Genomic DNA, 19,022 nt, shown 5'->3' with positions numbered 1-19,022 from the left:
GGCAAATCAGAGTTAGAGAAGTTAATTGTCTTTGAGCATGTTTCTGCTATTTTCAAGAACCAGACATTGTTATATACAAGCACAATATATTCTGTATTTTATGGGCGGTTATACCAGTTTTTATCAAGGGCTCTAATATTAAAGCATTAAAATGCTTTAATGCTAAAACATCTTTTATTGAACGGGTAATCCCAGTCTTTCTCCTCTCATTCTAAGTACTTAAGATGGACTAACGAGTCTTTAGTAATTCTTTATTCAGGAGTTTTAATTGACCAGTCACTGTTTTCCAAAAAGACTTAACAATATATAGCAAACAGAAGTTCAACAGAGGAATTTTACACCAATAGTCTTTAATTTTTTCTTAAAAAATTAGAAAAGGGAAAGAAATGCAAAGCATTTCAGTGTGTTGACTGTATTACACAATCTGTTTTATATAAGTCAAAAGAAAAAAGAAAAAAAAGACTGTGGCTATGGTGAAAACAATGTTATAGGTAATGCAAAGAAAGGAAAATTTTCATACCCCACGGAAAGCACCAGCCTGAAAGCCTGCTTCTTAATGTTTCTCAAAAGACAATGTAAACCAGAATGACTTTAGTCTGGCTATAAAATCAGGCAAAAGTAATCTGACATTTCAGAATCTATCATATGAAATCAAATATGGAAGAAATGAAACCTTTAAAATTAAATTTAAGTGTCTGGAGATATACAAAGTCCAAGTGTTTCGACAAGTACCAAAAGTTTTATGCTGGTGAAGTGGTTTTTCTAAATTGCTTAGAAAATTATTCTCTGAGGGAAGAAGTTAGGAGCTACAATTACCAACACTTGTAAAAAATACTAGGCTCTAATATTGTAACAGTATTAAGTCATATCTTTTGAAGTAAAGTTATAGTAGGTTTAGATGCCCATTTTAAAATGATTTTTTAAAAGACAGGGAGTGGGGTGTGGCCTGACCAATAAAAATATCAGTGAACAAAATGAGGAAGTTACTGAATATACACTCCAGGTATAATTAACTTAAGTGTTAATTAAGAACTTAAGAACAAAACCCTCATACACCTAGAAATATGGAGGTTGAATCTGGTGAGCTGACATTAAAGTCTTGGTCATATTACTACTCACTTCTATATATGGCAACTACTAGAAGTTAGTACCTGTATAAGTAATCTTAGAATTATAATATTAAATTTTACAGATTAATCTGCATTCACTTATATCCTCCCATTATTGCTCCTTTCAGGAATCTGAACATTCTCCTTTGGTGGTTTCCTGAATCTTTTCAACATAATTATTTATCAAGAAAAGGAAATTTAGCTTTGAGCATTAAGACACATACACAGTTCTGCTACATTTATTAAATGGCTCTTGAAGTATTTGATTCTTGGTTGATGGTAGACGATAATCCATATTCATATAGGAGCTGTTGTCTTCAGAAGTCTTTTTGTAAATCTAAAATAGGATATACTTTTATCAAGGATAGTAAAGGAAAACAAAGCTCATTTATTTCACATTCTGATTTGCTTAATGTTTCCATTAAATTCACATCATGCATAAAGATTTGCTTTCACATTTGCTGAAGCCCACATTATAGGCTGAGTTAGTACAGAACGAGAATACAAAGGACTTAATATGCCCCATTGGAATGGCAGCTTCAATGAGGCTTTCCAAGTTCAGAGTCATCACTGTTCATTCAACAAGCACGTATTTGAGTGTCTGCTATGAGTAGAGCATTATCTTAGGCACTGCTATTTAATCATCACACGTTTTATTAAAAAATGAAGTGGAAAAGGGGCTTGCATTTCTATAACATTGCCAATTTTCTATGGTATTCATCAATCTCTTGAATAATACTCACTACTGATTTTTTTCCTTTTGCTTTACACATATGCTTGGGTGTCTCCTAGTCAAAGAACTTGATAAGCTCATTGAAACTTTCCTCTTGCTTGGCTTCTGTGACACTTATACTTAGATCTTTCAGCTTCCCCCAAAAATCATTACCAAGTTCAAGGATGGCTCTAGTATTTGCACTTTTTGGAGATCTCCAGCTCTGTTGTCCTAATACTAACAGCTCATTCTATTCCCTGTTTCTCCCCAGATACTGCTAGATTTATCTTTTTAGATACAACTACAAATCATGACACTCCCTTCCTCAAAAACCTTTAATTGCTTCCCTGTTCATGTGAATTAAACTCAAATTCCCAAGTCTGAAATTAAAGGCAATCTACACTGTGGCTTCTCTGAATTTCTATCGCATCACTTCCTGATGCATCTTTTTCCAAATAAGCTATGCTACTTGATGGCCTCTAGAGTGACTTGATGTTTTCCTGCTCTATGCCTTTGTTTCTGCTGTTCCTTTGAGAATGAACAACCTGTCTCCTTTCTCCACTCTTGTATCTTTATCTCATCAAATCTCTGTGGAATTCCTACTCATACCTCAAGGCATGATATAATGGCACTGGGGACTAGAATTCATACAGTAGTTCACTGAGTAGAGTTAAATGCCATTCTTTTCTTTTTTTTTTCATTCTTTTCATATAAAATCTTCCTAGGTTCTCTCAGTCAGACGAGACCTCTATCGCTTTTTTAGCATTTTATACTTTTTTTGGTATCAGTTAGTACTCCCTAAGGGCAGGGAGCCATGGTGTGGAATTCATCCTTGTATAATTCATTTTTATTTTTCTCATAGAACCTGACATATAGAAAGTGTTATATGAGTATGTGCTGAATTGAATTAAGGGACCTCAGTTTTCAAAACACTAAAGATAGTAAGATAAACTAGTAACTTTTCTTGAGAGGGCAAAGATTAGAGCTCTTAAAATTGTTCACTTGTTAGATGTTTTAAACTGCCCATACTAAGATCAAAATAGCTATAAGGGAAAGGTGTAGAATCTTACCACTCTTCTTGAGAAGTTCTCCTTTTCGGGATTTATCCAGGTTTTCAAGAAACTGCTCAAAAATTTTTACAAAAGGAGCTAGACTGGTCTTCTTATAATCTAAATTATGAAGACCATGAGTTATAATTAGCATTTTGGCAGCAAGAATAACATAATGTATAACTTTTAGTCTCTTGTAAAAATTCTATAGAATGGTACTGTCCAAAATGTATAATTTAAAACACTCTAGTAGCCACATTAAAAAGGTGAAATTAATTTTAATAGTATATTTTATTTAACCCATTATATCTAAAATATTTCAACATATGATAAAAAGTGAGTGAAGTTGCTCAGTTGTGTCCGACTTTTGCGACCCCGTGGACTGTAGCCTACCAGGCTCCTCCATCCATGGGATTTTCCAGGCAAGAATACTGGAGTGGGTTGCCATTAAAGATTGAAATATTTTACATTCTTTCATATTAAGTCTTTCAAATCTAGTATTTTGTACTTAAAGTATAACTTAATTTATTAACAGATACTATATTATCATATCATTGGAAATACTTGATCTAGATTTAAATTATAGTATATGTAGGTAAAAAAGCAAGCTCATAGAACTAATTTTTCTAACATGCTTAAAAGTTTTCCAATAATTGAATCAGTTATCAGTTTTTAAGCTTAAATTAATTAAAATTAAGAAAACAAAACAAAACCCTGTTCTTTAGTTATACTAGCCACATTTCAAATGCCTAATAGCCACATATGGCTAATATATTATAGACAGTGCTGCTCTAAAACATCCAAACCATATATATATAACTACTCTAGTAGTCAGGCTTTCTGGTATTAGACCAGCATCATCTACTGCTATGTATTAAGTCCCACCAAACACTCCTTTCTTTGGAAATTGTGGCTTCAATAATAAATAGTTTTACCAACAGATCAAAACACTGAACATGTGAAGTGGGGGCCATACCTTCTAGAAACAATCAGAAGTTTATAGTCACATGCATTAAGTACAGGTATTCTTTGATTTATAAAGTCTTAAAAATGTACATAAAACTTTGAATACAGAATCATAATCATCCATTTAATTATACAATCAATAATTAATACCCAAAGGAAGGGAAAAAATCTAATTAAGATCAAGATGAGATTTGGATTTTATCTGCATGGAATTAAGAATACTCATAATAGTTTACTAAAAAGAATTTAAAGGAAAAAAAAGAAAAGAAAAGGAACCAGGGACTTCTCTGGTGGTCCAGTGGTTAAGACCCCATGCTTCCACTGCAAGGTAGGGTTCCATCCCTGGTCAGGGAACTAAGATCCCACATGCCATAATTATATATTGAGTACTATGCTAAATTATAAAAAAGTATAATCCATACATACTACTTCATCTCAAGAAATTTTTATGTTTTAAAATATTTATTTATTTATTTGGGCCACTCTGTGAGGCTTGCAGGATCTTAGTTCCCTGACCAGGGATGGAACCTGGGCTCCTTGCAGTGGAGGTATGGAATCCTAACCACTGGACCATCAGGGAATTCCTTCAAGAAGCTTTCAAAAGAACTGGAAAAACAACTCCTCTATGTAGTAACAGAAGACAACATATAATTAAAGGCCAAACAGGCATACGGATAATTTTGTGTCCAAAGAACTGACCAATCACAGTTGACTGAGGTAGCTATGAACTGGGTCTTAGAAAAAAGATTTAATTAGATAGTCAGTGAGGAAGGTAGAGAACATACCAGTATTTGGGAAGCAGAAAGGAAGGAACAAATGGTACTAATATGAAAATGGACAAAAGTTTAGAATCATAGAAATTAAAGAAATAATAAGAACTTATATATATCACCTATGCCAGCCTCCCACCTCATCTAAAGCATCCCTGACTTACTCACGGCTAATAGCCTGTATGAATACTGGAAAGAGCAGTTTATTTCCGAACAGATATTTATTATAAAGCTTCTCCTTATAGGGAGCCAAAACTTGCTTTCTTAAAACCTCTGAATAAAGTAAAAAGATGTCCACAAAGAGATACTATTAAATTTATTATTCTTTTATTATTAAATTTAAAAAGTTGTGTTAAAAGTAATTTGCTAAAAAAAAAAAAAGTAAAATAGTATTAACAGGTTTTTGTGGAAAAAAATAGCAGCTCCCTGCTAACCTTTCCATCTTCTTGAATGGCAACTACTTTTTTCTTTTCTAGCACTTACTTCTAAAAATGAATACTTCCATTTTTACTTAGAAATTTAAGGCCATTCTTCCTAGGTCCATGGCTTTTTTGTGGGGAGGGACTGTAGGAAGGGGTCTGAAAGCTCTTAAGATCTTCTCTTAATTCTGTTAAATTTCAAAACGATGTGCCTTGGTGTAGGCATATCATTCTCATTATGCTGAGCCCTTTTAACAAAGGGCTCATTTCTGGGATGTTTTCATATATAATTTTGGCAATTTTTTCCCTCCCTATTTTATTTGTTCTTTTTCTGTCAGATATTAGACCTCCTGAATCAGTCTTTAATTTTATCTTTTTCCTCCTTAAAAAACATAACTAACTTGTCTTTTTTTTTTTTTTCACTACTTTCTAGGAAGTCTCCTCTTTTCTTTTCCAGCCCTTCCAGTGAAAGTTTTATTCTAACGATTATGTTTTTGATTTCTAAGACCTCTTTCTTATTCTGAATGTTTTTTTCCCCATAGCATTCTGGTCTTGCTTCATGGATACACTGTCTTCTCTTAATCTCTGAGGAGATCAGTTTTTTTAAAAAAAGGTTTCCTCTGTTCCTTGCATTGTTTATTTTCCCTGAGTTCTTTTTTTTTCCAGTTTATTATTTTCCAGTTTATTTGTTAGAGACTTTTGTCCATTATTTTAAACAGAATGCTTGTAATCATTCTATAAATATTGATGGAGGAATGTACCTTGTTTATGTTAGAGCTGAAATATATGAAGTGACATTTGAGCTTGGATTCTGAAAGCAAGGTAGCAACATTTGACTAAAAAGATCAATCAGAGATCTGTTCTGCCCATTACAGTAGTCACGAGTCACATGAGGCTATTTAAATTAAATGAAGCTAAAAATTCAGTTTCTCACATTTCAAGTTCTCAAAAGTCATGTATAAAGGCTAGTGATTACCATTTGGACAGTGCATGACATTTTCATCATAGAAAGTAGTGTTAACTATTGCTATAGTGTCTCTTGGGTATTGGTATAAGATTTGACTTTCACTAACTCAGGGAGATGGTGATGAACAGGGAGGCCTGGCGTGCTGCAATTCATGGGGTCGCAAAGAGTCGGACACGACTGAGCGACTGAACTGAACTGAACAGGCCGTTTTATATTCCCATCTCTTTCAAATTATTGGATATACAATTCAGTTACAGTTTAGACATATATTTAACATAATACTCATCTGGATACAAAAATAAGTAGAGAACGAAATACTGCATACATGGTAGTTGTTAAGTAGATAGTTATTGAATCTAAGACTGTGAGATTCAAACAACTGTCAAAATCAATTGACAATTTAATCTTTCAGTATAGATCCTGGCATTAAATGTTATTTTGTAAATATCTGTAGACTCACATTGGATTCAACAGCACCATTTGGGCAACTGATGAAGGAGAGAAACATTGTGATCATATTATTTGCTACTGAGCTGGTTTCAGGATAAACAATGATCCATTCTGGTCTGAATCCAAGGCAAATTAATTACTGAGTCACAGAAAGACGTCAATATAAAAAGATTATGTTAAAGTGAGACTTCAATATACTAACCTACCTCTGGTTCTGTGTTTAATATCAGATTCAGCTCCATTCTCTTTTTCTTCTTTAGTAGAAATAACATCCAACTCATGGCAAATGGAACTACAAATAATAGAAGATAATTTAAAAGTTGATTCTTGGTCAATATTACCCAGTGTATGAAAGCACATGAATCTCACAAGATTTTCTGTGAAAAAAATGTGGCCAAATGAATTTGGGATATTCTAAACATCATACTCTCTTTCTGGAGTTTTCCATGCATGTTAGCATATTAAAGACTAGGAAATTTTGCTTAAGTCAACACTTCTCAAACTTATTTGAACTTTTTTTTTTGCATAATAGTAGCTGAAAAATTTGTGTTCTGTAGAACTCACGAGGAAATGCTCTTCTGGAAGGGCACCATCATACAGCCTCAGAGAAGCTGCCTCTCCAGAAGGGATCTAATCCAATTTACTTCACATTTACAACAGTCACAAACAAAAAAGGAGTGATCAGTGATCTGGAACATACCTTATGGTTGGAACAGTAAATGGATCAAACTGATCCACTTTCTGTAAGTCAATAGGCACAGAAATGCGACCTGTGAAAAACAAAAAATTATAAGCTGAATATTGTACAATACAAATAATTATAGGCTGTGTCCTATGAGTTATTTTTGGCTAAAACTTTAAGGCTTAGAAAGAGGGTTACACTAATCTGTTAAGAATATTTATTTAGAAATATAAAAGTACTTTCGGGACTTCCCTGGAGGTCCAATGGTTAAGACTCCACACTTCCGATGCAGGGGGTATGATTCTCTTCCTGCCTAGGGAACTAAGATCCCACATGCCATGTGGCCAAAAAGTTTCAAAAAATACATAAACACAATAAAATTGGGTCTTAAAAAAAAGTACTTTCATATTAGTGCCTTTTATTTCTCTAAAAACACCAAAAAATAGATGTGAAAGACTGTTGAGCTATTACCTAGTTGCTCTTATATCCATTTTGATTTCTGTTTTTCTCTTCCCTATATCCTCCAATATGTACGTACGGAACAATCTCAAATTTAGTGAGTCCTGAAGATGGAACACAAAATAGATGGAAGTAGTTTACTTCATTACTTTAATTTGCTGAAATCAAAACAGACACCTATGTGTTGAGCATCTTTGGAAATAATATAAATGACATATTACCCTTTTACAAAATCCACATCTGGGACATGAGGATAAAATTCATATCTGAAAAATGAGATAATGAATTTAAAGAATGGCAGGTGACTAACAAAATAATTAAGGAAATTGAGAGTTACGGGTAGAAGGCAGAGTGAAAAGACTATAGCCATTTAATGGGAAAAAGATATAATAAAAATGTATACTTAAGAGTGAATGTAATTAGTTACTCAAATCTTGAATATTAAATAAGGGGAATACTCACTGAAGCTTTAGAATATTAAGAGAAACATTAAGAAACATTAAGCTTGTTACCAAAATAAACTAAAAACACATAACTGGCAGATTTGAAAAGGGGCTATATAAATGTATATACTACAGAGTCATTGTAGACTATTAAAGAAAACTAGGCAATGTGGGAGTACTGAATATGTGACAGACACTTTTCTAAGTATTTAACCTTTTAGATCTTCACCATAAACCACTGAGGTATCTACTGTACAGATGTTAAAACCAAGGGTCATTTGCTTAACTTCCCACGGCAAGTGGCAGAGTTGAATTGTTGACACTAAAAAGGATAACTAGATACTTCTAATTGTGTCCTCTAGTTGGATGGAGCAAAGTTTATGCCACTGTATCTACTATCATACTTATTGTAAAGTCAGTTTTAGTCCATCAAATCTTATCCAGAAGAGTGAAAGAAGAAAGCTAAATCTATTGAAAAAGACCTGAGGGAGGCAGCATAGTGGAAAGAGCATGGAATGGAGTATAGTTGCCTTACAGTGTTGTTAATTTCTGCTGTACAGCAAAAGGAACTAGTTCTATGCATACATTACATATACCGCTCCCCTCTTTAAGAGTTCCTTCTCATTTAAGTTACCACAGATAACTGGTACAGGTTCCTGAGCTATACAGTCGGTTCCCATTATTTATTTACATAGTAGAGTATATATGTCAATCCCAATCTCCCAATTCATGCCACCCCCTGCCTCCACCTTGGTAACCAGAAGTCTGTCCTCTACATCTGTGATTCTATTTCTAAAAAGCATGGAACTTTGAGTCTTAAGAACTGAACTCTGTTATCAGTTCTGACATAATTTTTTTATTTTTGGCCACACTACGAGGCTTGTGGGATCTTAGTTCCCCGAATGGCAATAGAACCTGGTCCCCATTAGTGAAAGTGCCAAGTCCTAACCTCCCTGGATCACACCAGGGAATTCCCCAAAATTTGTTTTAAGACTGTGGACAAATCACTTTAACCTCTCGAGCCACTGTTTTCTCATCTGAACAATATGTGCTGCTGTTCTATGATTTTTAAGTTCCTCTCCAACTCTACTTCTAACGCTGAACCTTAGAAACCCAACTGAAAATTATTTACATAGTGGAAACTCATTGAATACCTACTAACTGACAATGGAAAAATAAGTTAATTCAGATACTAGCTGACAGAACAATTCTTCAAGCTTTACTATTTCAGACATTCACACTCAGTGACATGCTTTCTATAACAAAAAATAACTTTGATTTTTCTTTTGTTCTTAATTTTTTAAAAAATAGTACCTGTTTTAGGATGAACACTAAAAGGGCTCTTCAGTAAATGATTGATTCCTTTGCTAACATTGATATCCAGTCGTGGAAAACAATACTGGAGCATGATCTCCCACTCAAGCCAGGGTCCACATTTGTCGTTTTTGTTGTTTTTCTAAAAACAGATGTAAGTCCAGCATGAGGATCAGTAGGAACTTTTGAAGATTTCTTTAAGGTGGTGAAAAAATGATCTTCAACCATCTTTAACTTAGTAAGTGAAAAAATGATAATTTAATTAAGAATTGCATTATTGTATTTGTAATACAGATTTCAATGGAATATACCTGATATTTGTTGATGGTGTTCTTCAAATTCTCCCAACGCTGAAGTGAATTGCTATGCCTTTGGAAGCCTTGTTGAAGTTCATCACGCATTGGTGATGGATCATTAAGGAACATACTCATTTAGGGTACATCAATGAACAACTTATTTTCAATGTGTATTACCACAAGGATATCTAAAGACTACATAGAAAGTAATTATTATTTTCTAAAATACACATATTAAACACAAAACCTTAGAAAAATTCCCCTGTTAAATTGTATTAGGTACGACAGAAAGAATGCCAAAATAGCTTTAAGGTTTAAGGTAAAACTGGTTCGTGATCTGTATATATTTTGATGATCATTTTGTATCCGTTAAGTAGTCACTAATTTTAGGAGGATCAGCTTCCAAAATGAGGAAATTTATTTACAAAACAGCCTCGCTTCTTATTGTATTCCAGACTAGAGATTTTAAAAAAAAATGCAGAAATACAGGAGATGTTTTGTGTAAAAAAGATTAAAACTATATAAGTACATGAGAACATGCAGGTAGAACAAATTTATAATATCACAGGTCAGTACAAGTAGCTCACATAGAAATGGACTTGGGAAAGGATATTTTCAGGAACAAGGGCTAAAATTTTATCCCAGCTTTCTTTATTCTCAAGAATATCTTGATCAACTAAGGCATATTGTTCAAAGTATTTTTTAATTATGTTTATAGATTTTCTGTAGGAATAATAATAACAAAGTCCCAACACTATTAGTGACATATATGGCACACGGCTTTTGTTCACTAGGGAGGCTAGTACTTATTTTCACTGAATTTCTAGAACTTAACTAGATAAAATGGGAATTATACCTCTTCACAGGGTTATGAGAGTTAAATGAAACACTCTAAGGGGAAAGAACCTAGCAAAGTACTTGGCTTAGACTAGATATTCAAGAAATGTTTACTTCTTAAATCCCACAATTTAGAAGGTTCATAGCATCACAGACATGTAACAAGGGCAGAAAGCAACCAAGTCAGGACAATGTAATAATACATCAGTAGTAGGATGTGGGATACAATCAACAGTTTCTATTCTGAATTGCTTGCTTTAGCATCTCAACACTTACAAAGTGCTTTGCAGTTTGAAAATAGACTTTGCATCTACTGTTTTATGTATATATATTTGTACGTTAGGTTACTAGTTTTTATTTCATTATTATTGTTTTTTTGGCTGCACAGCATGCAGCATGCAGGATCTTAGTTCCCCAGTCAGGGACTGAACCCATGACCCCTGCAGTAGAGGCAGAGAGTCTTAACCACTGGACTGCCAGGGCCCTTCTACTGTTTCATTTAATCTCTGCCACAACTCTGAGATAGATGGAGTAGACACTGTTCTCCCCATACTGATAAGAAACAGAGTCTCTAATATTTTATCAAGGTCATATTAAAGTGGCAGAATAGGGATTCTTACTTCTAATGCAATGCTCTTTCCATTATCCTAGAGAAGTAGTGAATTAAATGGAAAGGGTATGGTCTTTGGGATCAAGCAGACAAGGACATATATGCTGATTTTAATAATTACTTGCATAAAGCCAAACAAATTATACAATCTCTCCACTTATAGATGAGAGATAACCATCATGTATCTAATGCGGTTGTTGTGAAGACCAGTAAGAACATTTGTGAAACACCTATCAAGAATACTGGAATGTACAAAACAGACAATTAATTAATTCTGGCTATTATTGTTGTAAAATGCTACCCTGGTGCAGAAAATTGATACAGTAATTCTAAAAGCACATGCAGGTAAATCAGACACAACTTAAACTTCATGGAGTCTTCCCCAACAGACCTGACAAAAGGGTGAATTTTTTCACTTAGGTGAACTTTCTTTTTAACATCTTGACCACCCTGAAAAACAAACCATCAAAAACAAAACAAAACTTCATGTAAGAATCAAAATTTTCTCTAATGTATTCTAAAGATATTGATTAAATTCTGTCAAAGTATAAATCTTGGTTAACTTTACTTGACATACTTGGACCAGAAAAGTAAACTAAACTTCCTTTTGCCACATACAGCAAAATATGAGATATCTTAAAAATGTAACTACTATGATTTTAACTGATCTACTGATAAAATCATTTACTCTGAAATATGAATGCTTAAAAGATAGTTTGCTTTTGTTACTAAACATACAAGGCTGGGTGATGTCTAGCTAATGAAGAAATGTAAACTATCATTAAGAAGACCTTACCTTTACCAGACTCAAATATTCAACTATCCCAGAACGTACTGCAGAGGACAGTTTTCTAACTGATTCATCACAGACCCAACAATGAACACCTCTCCTTCCAGAATATACCCAGAGACGATGTTTAAATCCAAAGTCCTCTGAGGAGGGAAGAAATCATCAGTTTTAAAATAAATTTGTAAATTTCTGGTTCTTGCATATTTCTCTAGCTTGATTTTTTTTTTACCTCTTATCCACATGTACTCATCTTAACTATACTGCAGTTGACCCTTGAACAAAGTGGGATGCCGACCCTCCCACTAGAAAATCCACATAAAACTTATGGTTGGCCCTCCATAGAAACAGTTCCTTGAACTTCCTGGGTGGCCCAGTGGTTAAGAATCTGCCTGCCAATGCAGGGGACACAAGTTTGATCCTTGGTCAGGGAAAATTCCACATGTCGTGGGGCAGCTAAGCCTGTGTGCCACAACTACTGAGCCTATACTCTGCAATAAGAAAAACCTGCACACTATAACGAAGAATAGCCCTCCTTGTCAACTAGAGAAAGCCCATGTCTAGTGATGAAGACCCAGTGCGGCCAACAAATATGTATGTGTATGTATACACACACACACACACATATATATATATAAAAGGACAAGTTCCTCTGCATCAGCAGTTCCTCTATATTTGTGGTTCCACATCTGCAGATTTAACCAACTATGAAGCATATAGTATTGCAGTATTTACTACTGAAAAAAATCTGTATAAGTAGAATTGCGCTGTTCAAACCCATGTTGTTCAAGAGTCAACTGTACATTATTTGTAGTGTCCCATGCTCCCTGAGCTCTTGCTTTCAGTTCTTTACTTATCCTGGTCACTCTGCTAAGAATTTCTTCATGCCCCAGTATTTCCATTTCTCTCCCTGACCAACTGCCATTTCTCTCTAAAGACCCTGGCTAAGAATATTAAAAGAGGTAACACATTTAAAGTGTTTGAAATAGTGCCTGGTACATAATAAGCCTCTTATATAAGTTAGTCATTATCATTCTCATCCTTACCATCACCTCTTCCAGGAAGCCTTTTCTGATCTAATATCTTCCCATTCCTGTATGCACTCCTGCTGTTCTATATCCCCATAGCACCCTGTGCATATTAACACATATGTAATCCTTAATTTTCTTGTTTTCTCCTTAGACTGCATAACTTACTTGAGGTAAGAACTGTTATCTTTCATAGTTCCTCACTTAGGACAGTAACTGGCATGCAAGAATTGCTCAACACATGACTGAACTGGGAAAAAAATTACATGATTTGATCAATAGGTTTATCAAAGTTTTAACTACAACTTTAATCTTTTATTTTCCCATCATATATTTCAAAGAAACATGTCAGAAATTTATGAGACTTGATTATAAAATGGTATAGACAGATTAATATTCAGAAGAAAAAGATTCTTGCACGTGACCCCATTTAGATACTGCTAATACTTGCCTTTCAGTGCTCGGTCGATGATATGTATGGCCATCGTCATGAGGGTCCAGCACTTGGAACATACGTCTGCAGAACTGGGGCAGAATGATCATTACTCACTGTCAGTGATATCACCCACCCTACTAGCAAAGCATGCGGAACTCACCTGCAACATCTCCTCACATCGTCATAGTCTGTCATGTCAATGTCAAACACCAGTTCTTTTTCCTGAGCCTGGAAAGCTCCCAGCTTCACTGTATTGTGTTGATTGGGCTAAAGGGACAAAATATCAATCAGTTTCTGTAAGAGCTGCCACACTGTCAGATATGCTTATTTCCTACCTATAAAGAAAAAGGGGCCAAAGAGAAGGAAAGAAACCATATAATGCCAAGTCTGTCAGTGACTGACATAGAAAAGAAGCTCACTGATTTGATCCTATACAGCCAGAAGTGATGCCAGTGTAACTTCCATCTACTAAAAACAAGGTTTGATAAATGTTTTACCATAAGTATGTTTTCTGATAATCCTATTGAGATATAATTGACATAAGACATTGTATAATAAACATTTGTTGATCAGTAGAAATCATAATAAAGCATTTTTAGGTTTCTGATCAGGCAAGGTCCATACAAATAATTAGTAGCCTACTGCAAGATATTTTAAGGACCTTTAGTTGTTATTGGTCATATAAGTAACAAAAATGTGTTTAAAATTTTTCAATAATTCAAAAAGATCTCCCAAGTCAGTCTGGCTCAAGCTCTAAGGAATTTCCTTTGAGGCTATGGACTATCTGGTAAAGAAGGTAGACTGAATGCAAATACTTATTTGGCTTCCTCTAAACCTGCACAAAAATAATTTTTTCTTTTTAAAGATAGGTATAAGTCTTTTTAAAAAGAGAACCAGAGAGGAGACAACACCACCACAATTTTTATAAGGAGATTCAAAAAGCTGAATCTTCAGCTCTCAGTAAAGAAGAACAAGAAGAAACCCAGTTTACATCTCAGAATCTCCAAGTCTTAGGAAAAGGTGACAACAGGTATCTCTGGAGCTGAGATTAAAAACAGGAGGACTGATTATAAATCTATTTACGAAGCAGTTAGTGCTAAACCTACTGTGTGGAGCTAGCTGACTGTGCTTCCATTTCCCTGGCAAAGACACCTGAATCATTACCTGGAGAGCATAAAACAGAGGGTCCCTGGACTGAGAAGGGGAGAGTAGGCACAGCTGAAAAAAGGTTGAACTGTACAGATATTCAGGGGATTAATTAGACATTTACTTGTGGAATGTTGAGACCTAGTTCTCTCCTCTGTACCTTTCCACTGCCACCCCAGGCAGGAGACAGGAAAATTCCTCTCTGAAGACTGACCATGTGTGTCAGGCATTGTTATTAGGCTCTAGGAACAGATCAGTGATCAACTGGAGTTTTCATTCAAGCAAAGACCTAGAGAAACTGACACCAGAGCTTCCCACAATAAAATGGCCCAGATCTCAGCCAGAGCTTCCAATCAGCTCTTTGGTACTCTATTCTTAAATATAAGCAACAAGCAAGAAATTAACAGATATATAAGGAAAACCTCTGATAAAAGTGGAAAAACAGAAAAAAAAATGTAACTGTAGATAAAACAGCCTGTGTAACAGAAGAAAATGTAAAAAACTGTCACTGATATCTTCAGCAAGACCAGATATATCAATGAAAAGAGTACAGGATATGTTAGAAAAAAAATGTTCTTGGAAATGAAAACATAATAGCAGAAATGAAAACCTCTGAGGAAATTCCTCAGAAAGCAGAGAAAATGAAAATAAAAATAGGAAGAGAGACTTCCCTGGTGGTACAGTGGCTAAGACTCTGCACTTCCAATACAAGGGGCCCTGGGATTCAATCCCTGGTCAGGGAACTAGATCCTACATGCCACAACTAAAGATTCCATATGCTGCAATGAAGACGGAAGGTTCCTTGTGCCTTAGTTAAGACCCAGCACAGCCGGAAAAAAAAAAAAAAAAAAAAAGAGGTTGCCTCTTGGGAACAGAAAATAGAGGCAAAAGTAAGAAACCAAAAAAAAAAAAAAAAGAGCCTAATTAATAGTAGTTGATTTTGTAAACTACGTGCATATATAGCCAATAAAAACACACAAAGATGATGTATAGATGCCTGTCTGGGCCCAATTTAAATGACACCTTTTCCCCCTTCTGTGCTAGGGAGGAGTTAGATAAGAGTGACACCTTGGCTCTTCTACAGAGACTTCAGTTTTAATCTCTGTCCCTAAAAGAGGAGAAACCTGCTCCAAAGTGTTTTCCCTGCCTGCCTTTTCTTACCTCCTCTCCCTTTTGTTTGGGATTTAGAGTCCGAAAACCTGGATTCAAGTCCTATCTCCCTCATTTAGAAATTGTGTAACCTAGGCCAAATTATCTAAGTTCTCTTTTTTAAAAAAGAATAATGAAGAATGATATGAAAAACAAGTTATACAACATGAAAAAAAAGCTCCATACAAAAGCTGTTATTCTATGTGTATCTTTTTCCTACCTGTGTGTATTTTTAAGGAGAGGAAGAAGGGCAATTTTGGGCAATTATGTTGGTTCATTCAACAGATACTTATGATGTACTCTCTCTGCCTGGCAGTATTCTAGGCACTTAGAATGCATCAGTGAGGGGAGAGGGTAGGAGGAAGGGCAGGCTGCAGGCCTCTTTGAGTAAGGACTTGAAGGTGAGAAAAATGAACCAAAAAGATACTTCGGGAAATGGGTTCTAGGCAGTGGAAATTGATTGAGCACAGGTCAGTGTGACAGGAATGGAGTGAGTGAGGGAGAGAGTGGTTTTTACTCTGCGTAAAATGAGAAGCCACTGGAGAATGGTTTTGAGCAGATGAATCATGATGATCTTACTTGTTTTAAAAGGTTCCTTTTGGCTGCCGTGTTGAGAATACAGTCTAGAGTCTACAGGAGCAAAGTGTTAGGAAGTTTTTACAATAATTCAGATAAGAGGTGATGATGATGATAGTAGCACTAGTAGCAGTGGTTAGTAGATATTATTATGGTAGAGTTAAAGAGATTACCTATCGAAACAGATATAGGTGTGAGAGAGGAATCAAGAATGATTCTCTCCAATGTCCTGTGTTCAACCATGCTGACTTCTTCATTTCGTCTTTAAAAAATGTTTTTTAATCTATTTGATTGTGCTGGCTCTTCATTGCTACATGGGCTTTCTCTAGTTTCGATACACGGGGTTCTCATTGGAGTGGTTTCTCCTGTTGAGGTGCATGGGCTCTAGGGCACCTGGGCTTCGGTTTAAGCTCTCAGGATCTAGAGCACAGGCTCATTAGTTGTGGCACACATGCTTAGTTGCTCCATGGCACGTGGGATCTTTCTGGACCAAGGATCGAACCTGTGTCCCCTGCATCCACTGTACCACCAGGAAAGTCCCTCATTTAGTCTTTTAGCCAGATACTGGCTTAAAGTTTTTTTGTCCTAGAGTGAATATAGCCAATCCATTTCTAAATGATTTCCAGTCAGTAAAGTATCAAAGGACATTAAAAAAAATTTTTTTTTTACCTTTACAACTTCCTTACAAAAATGGTTAAAGTGTGGCTCTTCAAATAAAACACACACTACAAATTTATCTCAAAATGCTAGGGGCACCAACTCTTTCTTGGTTTAAAAAACAACAAACTACATAAAAAAACGATTTCTTACTCTGTGGGAATATACTGCGCCAATATCAATCTTGTATGGATTCATTTTCTGCATCTCCTTTTCCAGATCACTTTGGTTGTTGAAGGATTGGTAGCGAATGTAAATATCATCTTTCAATGTGAATGAAAATTCACGATGCTGAAAGTAATTCTTTACCACTGCAAAATAAATGTACACCTTAATTTGGTACTTTATCCAGCTCAGAGCATTAAAACATTAACCAATGAGAAGATATTTTTAGTGAGTCCTCTGTGCTCAACACTATGCTACATGTTAAAAAAAAAAAAGACAAGAGCTAGTTCCTAATTTGAAAGGGTTTACAAAGATGAAGATAAAGATGCAGAAATATTTTCAATATGTAATACCACCCCTCTTTCCTTGGTGGGCACTAATAAATTCAAGAGGGAAGAGTTAAGTACCTCTCCTCTTTTAGAAGATGCCCCCCGGTCCCTGAGCAGATCACGACTTCGCAGCTTCATGCTATGAGCGCTGTACCTACCCCTCCCCCACCTCCACTCCCCTCCCGCCCCGCGGTTGCAGGTAAACACCAAACGGAAAGTGAGTTCGACCATTTGAGCCGGAAAAATCTCATGGACTGAGGAACTGGTGAGCTAGTTTACAGGGTCGCAAAAAGTCGACATGACTGAGCGACTTAGCACACACTAACACGTAGTGGTAGTGGTAGCGGCTATACCTTTCCGTGTGCGGCGTAGGCTGGTCATTACATCCTCTCTCGGCCCATTTACCCCTCAGAGGTGACGGAGAGGGCTGGAGATAAGGGACGAAGGCGCCCAGCCCAACGCCTAGCGCACAGGAGGCACTTCATATTGTCATTCCAGGGTACCCTCCCCAAACCTCCTCACACGCCTTTGCAGACACACTACCAACCCTCTCCCCTGCCTCCATCACCTCCGCCATAGTTGAGCCAGCGATAGTATTGGCCGTAGGGAAAGAGCCTTCGGTAATAAAGCTTAAGCAGCTCGGGCAGCTCGGCAGGATCAAACGCCTCCATGGAACGCAGAATTCAACCCTGAGAGGACTACCGCAAGAATTGGCGGGAACCACACAGGGCGAGCCTGCGCCACTGCGCAGGCGCATCATGGCGCCCTCCGCAGGGGCCGCTGGGAATTGTAGTTCCTATTTGGAGGCTGGCCTGGGCGAGGCCGCTTCTGACCGACTGAGCTTCTATGGTCGCTTAGCTGATAAAGAATCCGCCTGCAAGGGGAGACCGCAGGTTCGATTCCTGGGTCGGGAAGATCCGCTGGAGAAGGGATAGGCTACCCACTCCATTATTCTTGGACTTCCCTGGTGGTTCAGACTGTAAAGAATACACCTGCAATGAGGGAGACCTGGTTTCCATACCTGGGTTGGGAAGATGCCCTGGAGAAGGTAATTGACTACCCACTCTGGTTTTCTGGCCTGGAGAATTCCATGGACAGAGGCGTCTGGCAGGCTATAGTCTATGGGGTCTTAAAGAGTCGGACTCGACTGAGCGACTTTCCCGTTCACTTTCTGGTTGAGGTAGGTGCTCCTGTGGTCCCTGCCCATTTACTTCTTTGCTAGTTTCCCTGCACAGGTGGGACGAAGAAGACCACGCCCATTTCTGGATGATTTACTACGGAAAGATGAGCCCAGAAGCATATGGTTGTTGTTCAGTCTCTCAGTCGTGTCGGACTCTTTGCGACCCAATGGATTGCAGCACTGCCAAGCTTCCCTGTCCTTCACCATCTCCCAGAGCTTGCTCAAGCTCATGTCCATTTAGTCGATGATGCCATCCAGCCATGTCATCCTCTGTCGTCCCCTTCTCCTGCCTTCAATCTTTCCCAACATCAGGGTCTTTTCCAATGAGTCAGCTCTTGCCATCAGGTGGCCCAAGTATTGGAGCTTCAGCTTCAGCATCAGTCCTTCCAATGAATTCAGGGTTGATTTCCTTTAGGGTTGACTGGTTTGATCTCCTTGCAGTCCAAGGGATTCTGAAGACTCTTCTCCCAACACCACAGTTCAAAA

At 36.7% G+C, this 19,022-nt stretch overlaps 1 protein-coding gene across 1 annotated transcript; it reads right to left on the bottom strand.

The window, feature by feature from the left end:
- Nucleotides 1-237: 237 nt before the first annotated feature.
- PRIM1 (DNA primase subunit 1) lies at nucleotides 238-18,135 on the bottom strand. The gene is made up of 13 exons (XM_069584952.1): nucleotides 17,925-18,135; nucleotides 17,016-17,173; nucleotides 13,495-13,601; nucleotides 13,350-13,423; nucleotides 11,880-12,016; nucleotides 11,475-11,533; nucleotides 10,250-10,359; nucleotides 9,652-9,743; nucleotides 9,341-9,482; nucleotides 7,143-7,212; nucleotides 6,649-6,734; nucleotides 2,892-2,990; nucleotides 238-1,446 (listed from the first exon to the last, which is right to left on the bottom strand). The coding sequence occupies exons 1-13, from the start codon at nucleotides 18,025-18,027 to the stop codon at nucleotides 1,427-1,429; spliced, it is 1,257 nt and encodes a 418-aa protein (XP_069441053.1). The 5' UTR covers nucleotides 18,028-18,135; the 3' UTR covers nucleotides 238-1,426.
- Nucleotides 18,136-19,022: the final 887 nt, after the last annotated feature.

The sequence above is a fragment of the Ovis canadensis genome, chromosome 3 (genome assembly GCF_042477335.2).
Source record: "Ovis canadensis isolate MfBH-ARS-UI-01 breed Bighorn chromosome 3, ARS-UI_OviCan_v2, whole genome shotgun sequence".
Classification (NCBI taxonomy): Eukaryota; Metazoa; Chordata; class Mammalia; order Artiodactyla; family Bovidae; genus Ovis; species Ovis canadensis.
Note: the sequence above shows the minus strand (reverse complement) of the source record. Positions and strands in the feature narration are given on the sequence as shown.

Coding starts and splice junctions, on each gene's coding strand:
- PRIM1 (XM_069584952.1), bottom strand. CDS start 18,027: ATGGAGGCGTTTGATCCTGCCGAGCTGCCCGAGCTGCTTAAGCTTTAT. Junction 17,174..17,924: donor CTGGCTCAACTATGGCGGAG/GTGATGGAGGCA, acceptor TTTATTTTGCAG/TGGTAAAGAATTACTTTCAG. Junction 13,424..13,494: donor GATGTGAGGAGATGTTGCAG/GTGAGTTCCGCA, acceptor ATTCTGCCCCAG/TTCTGCAGACGTATGTTCCA.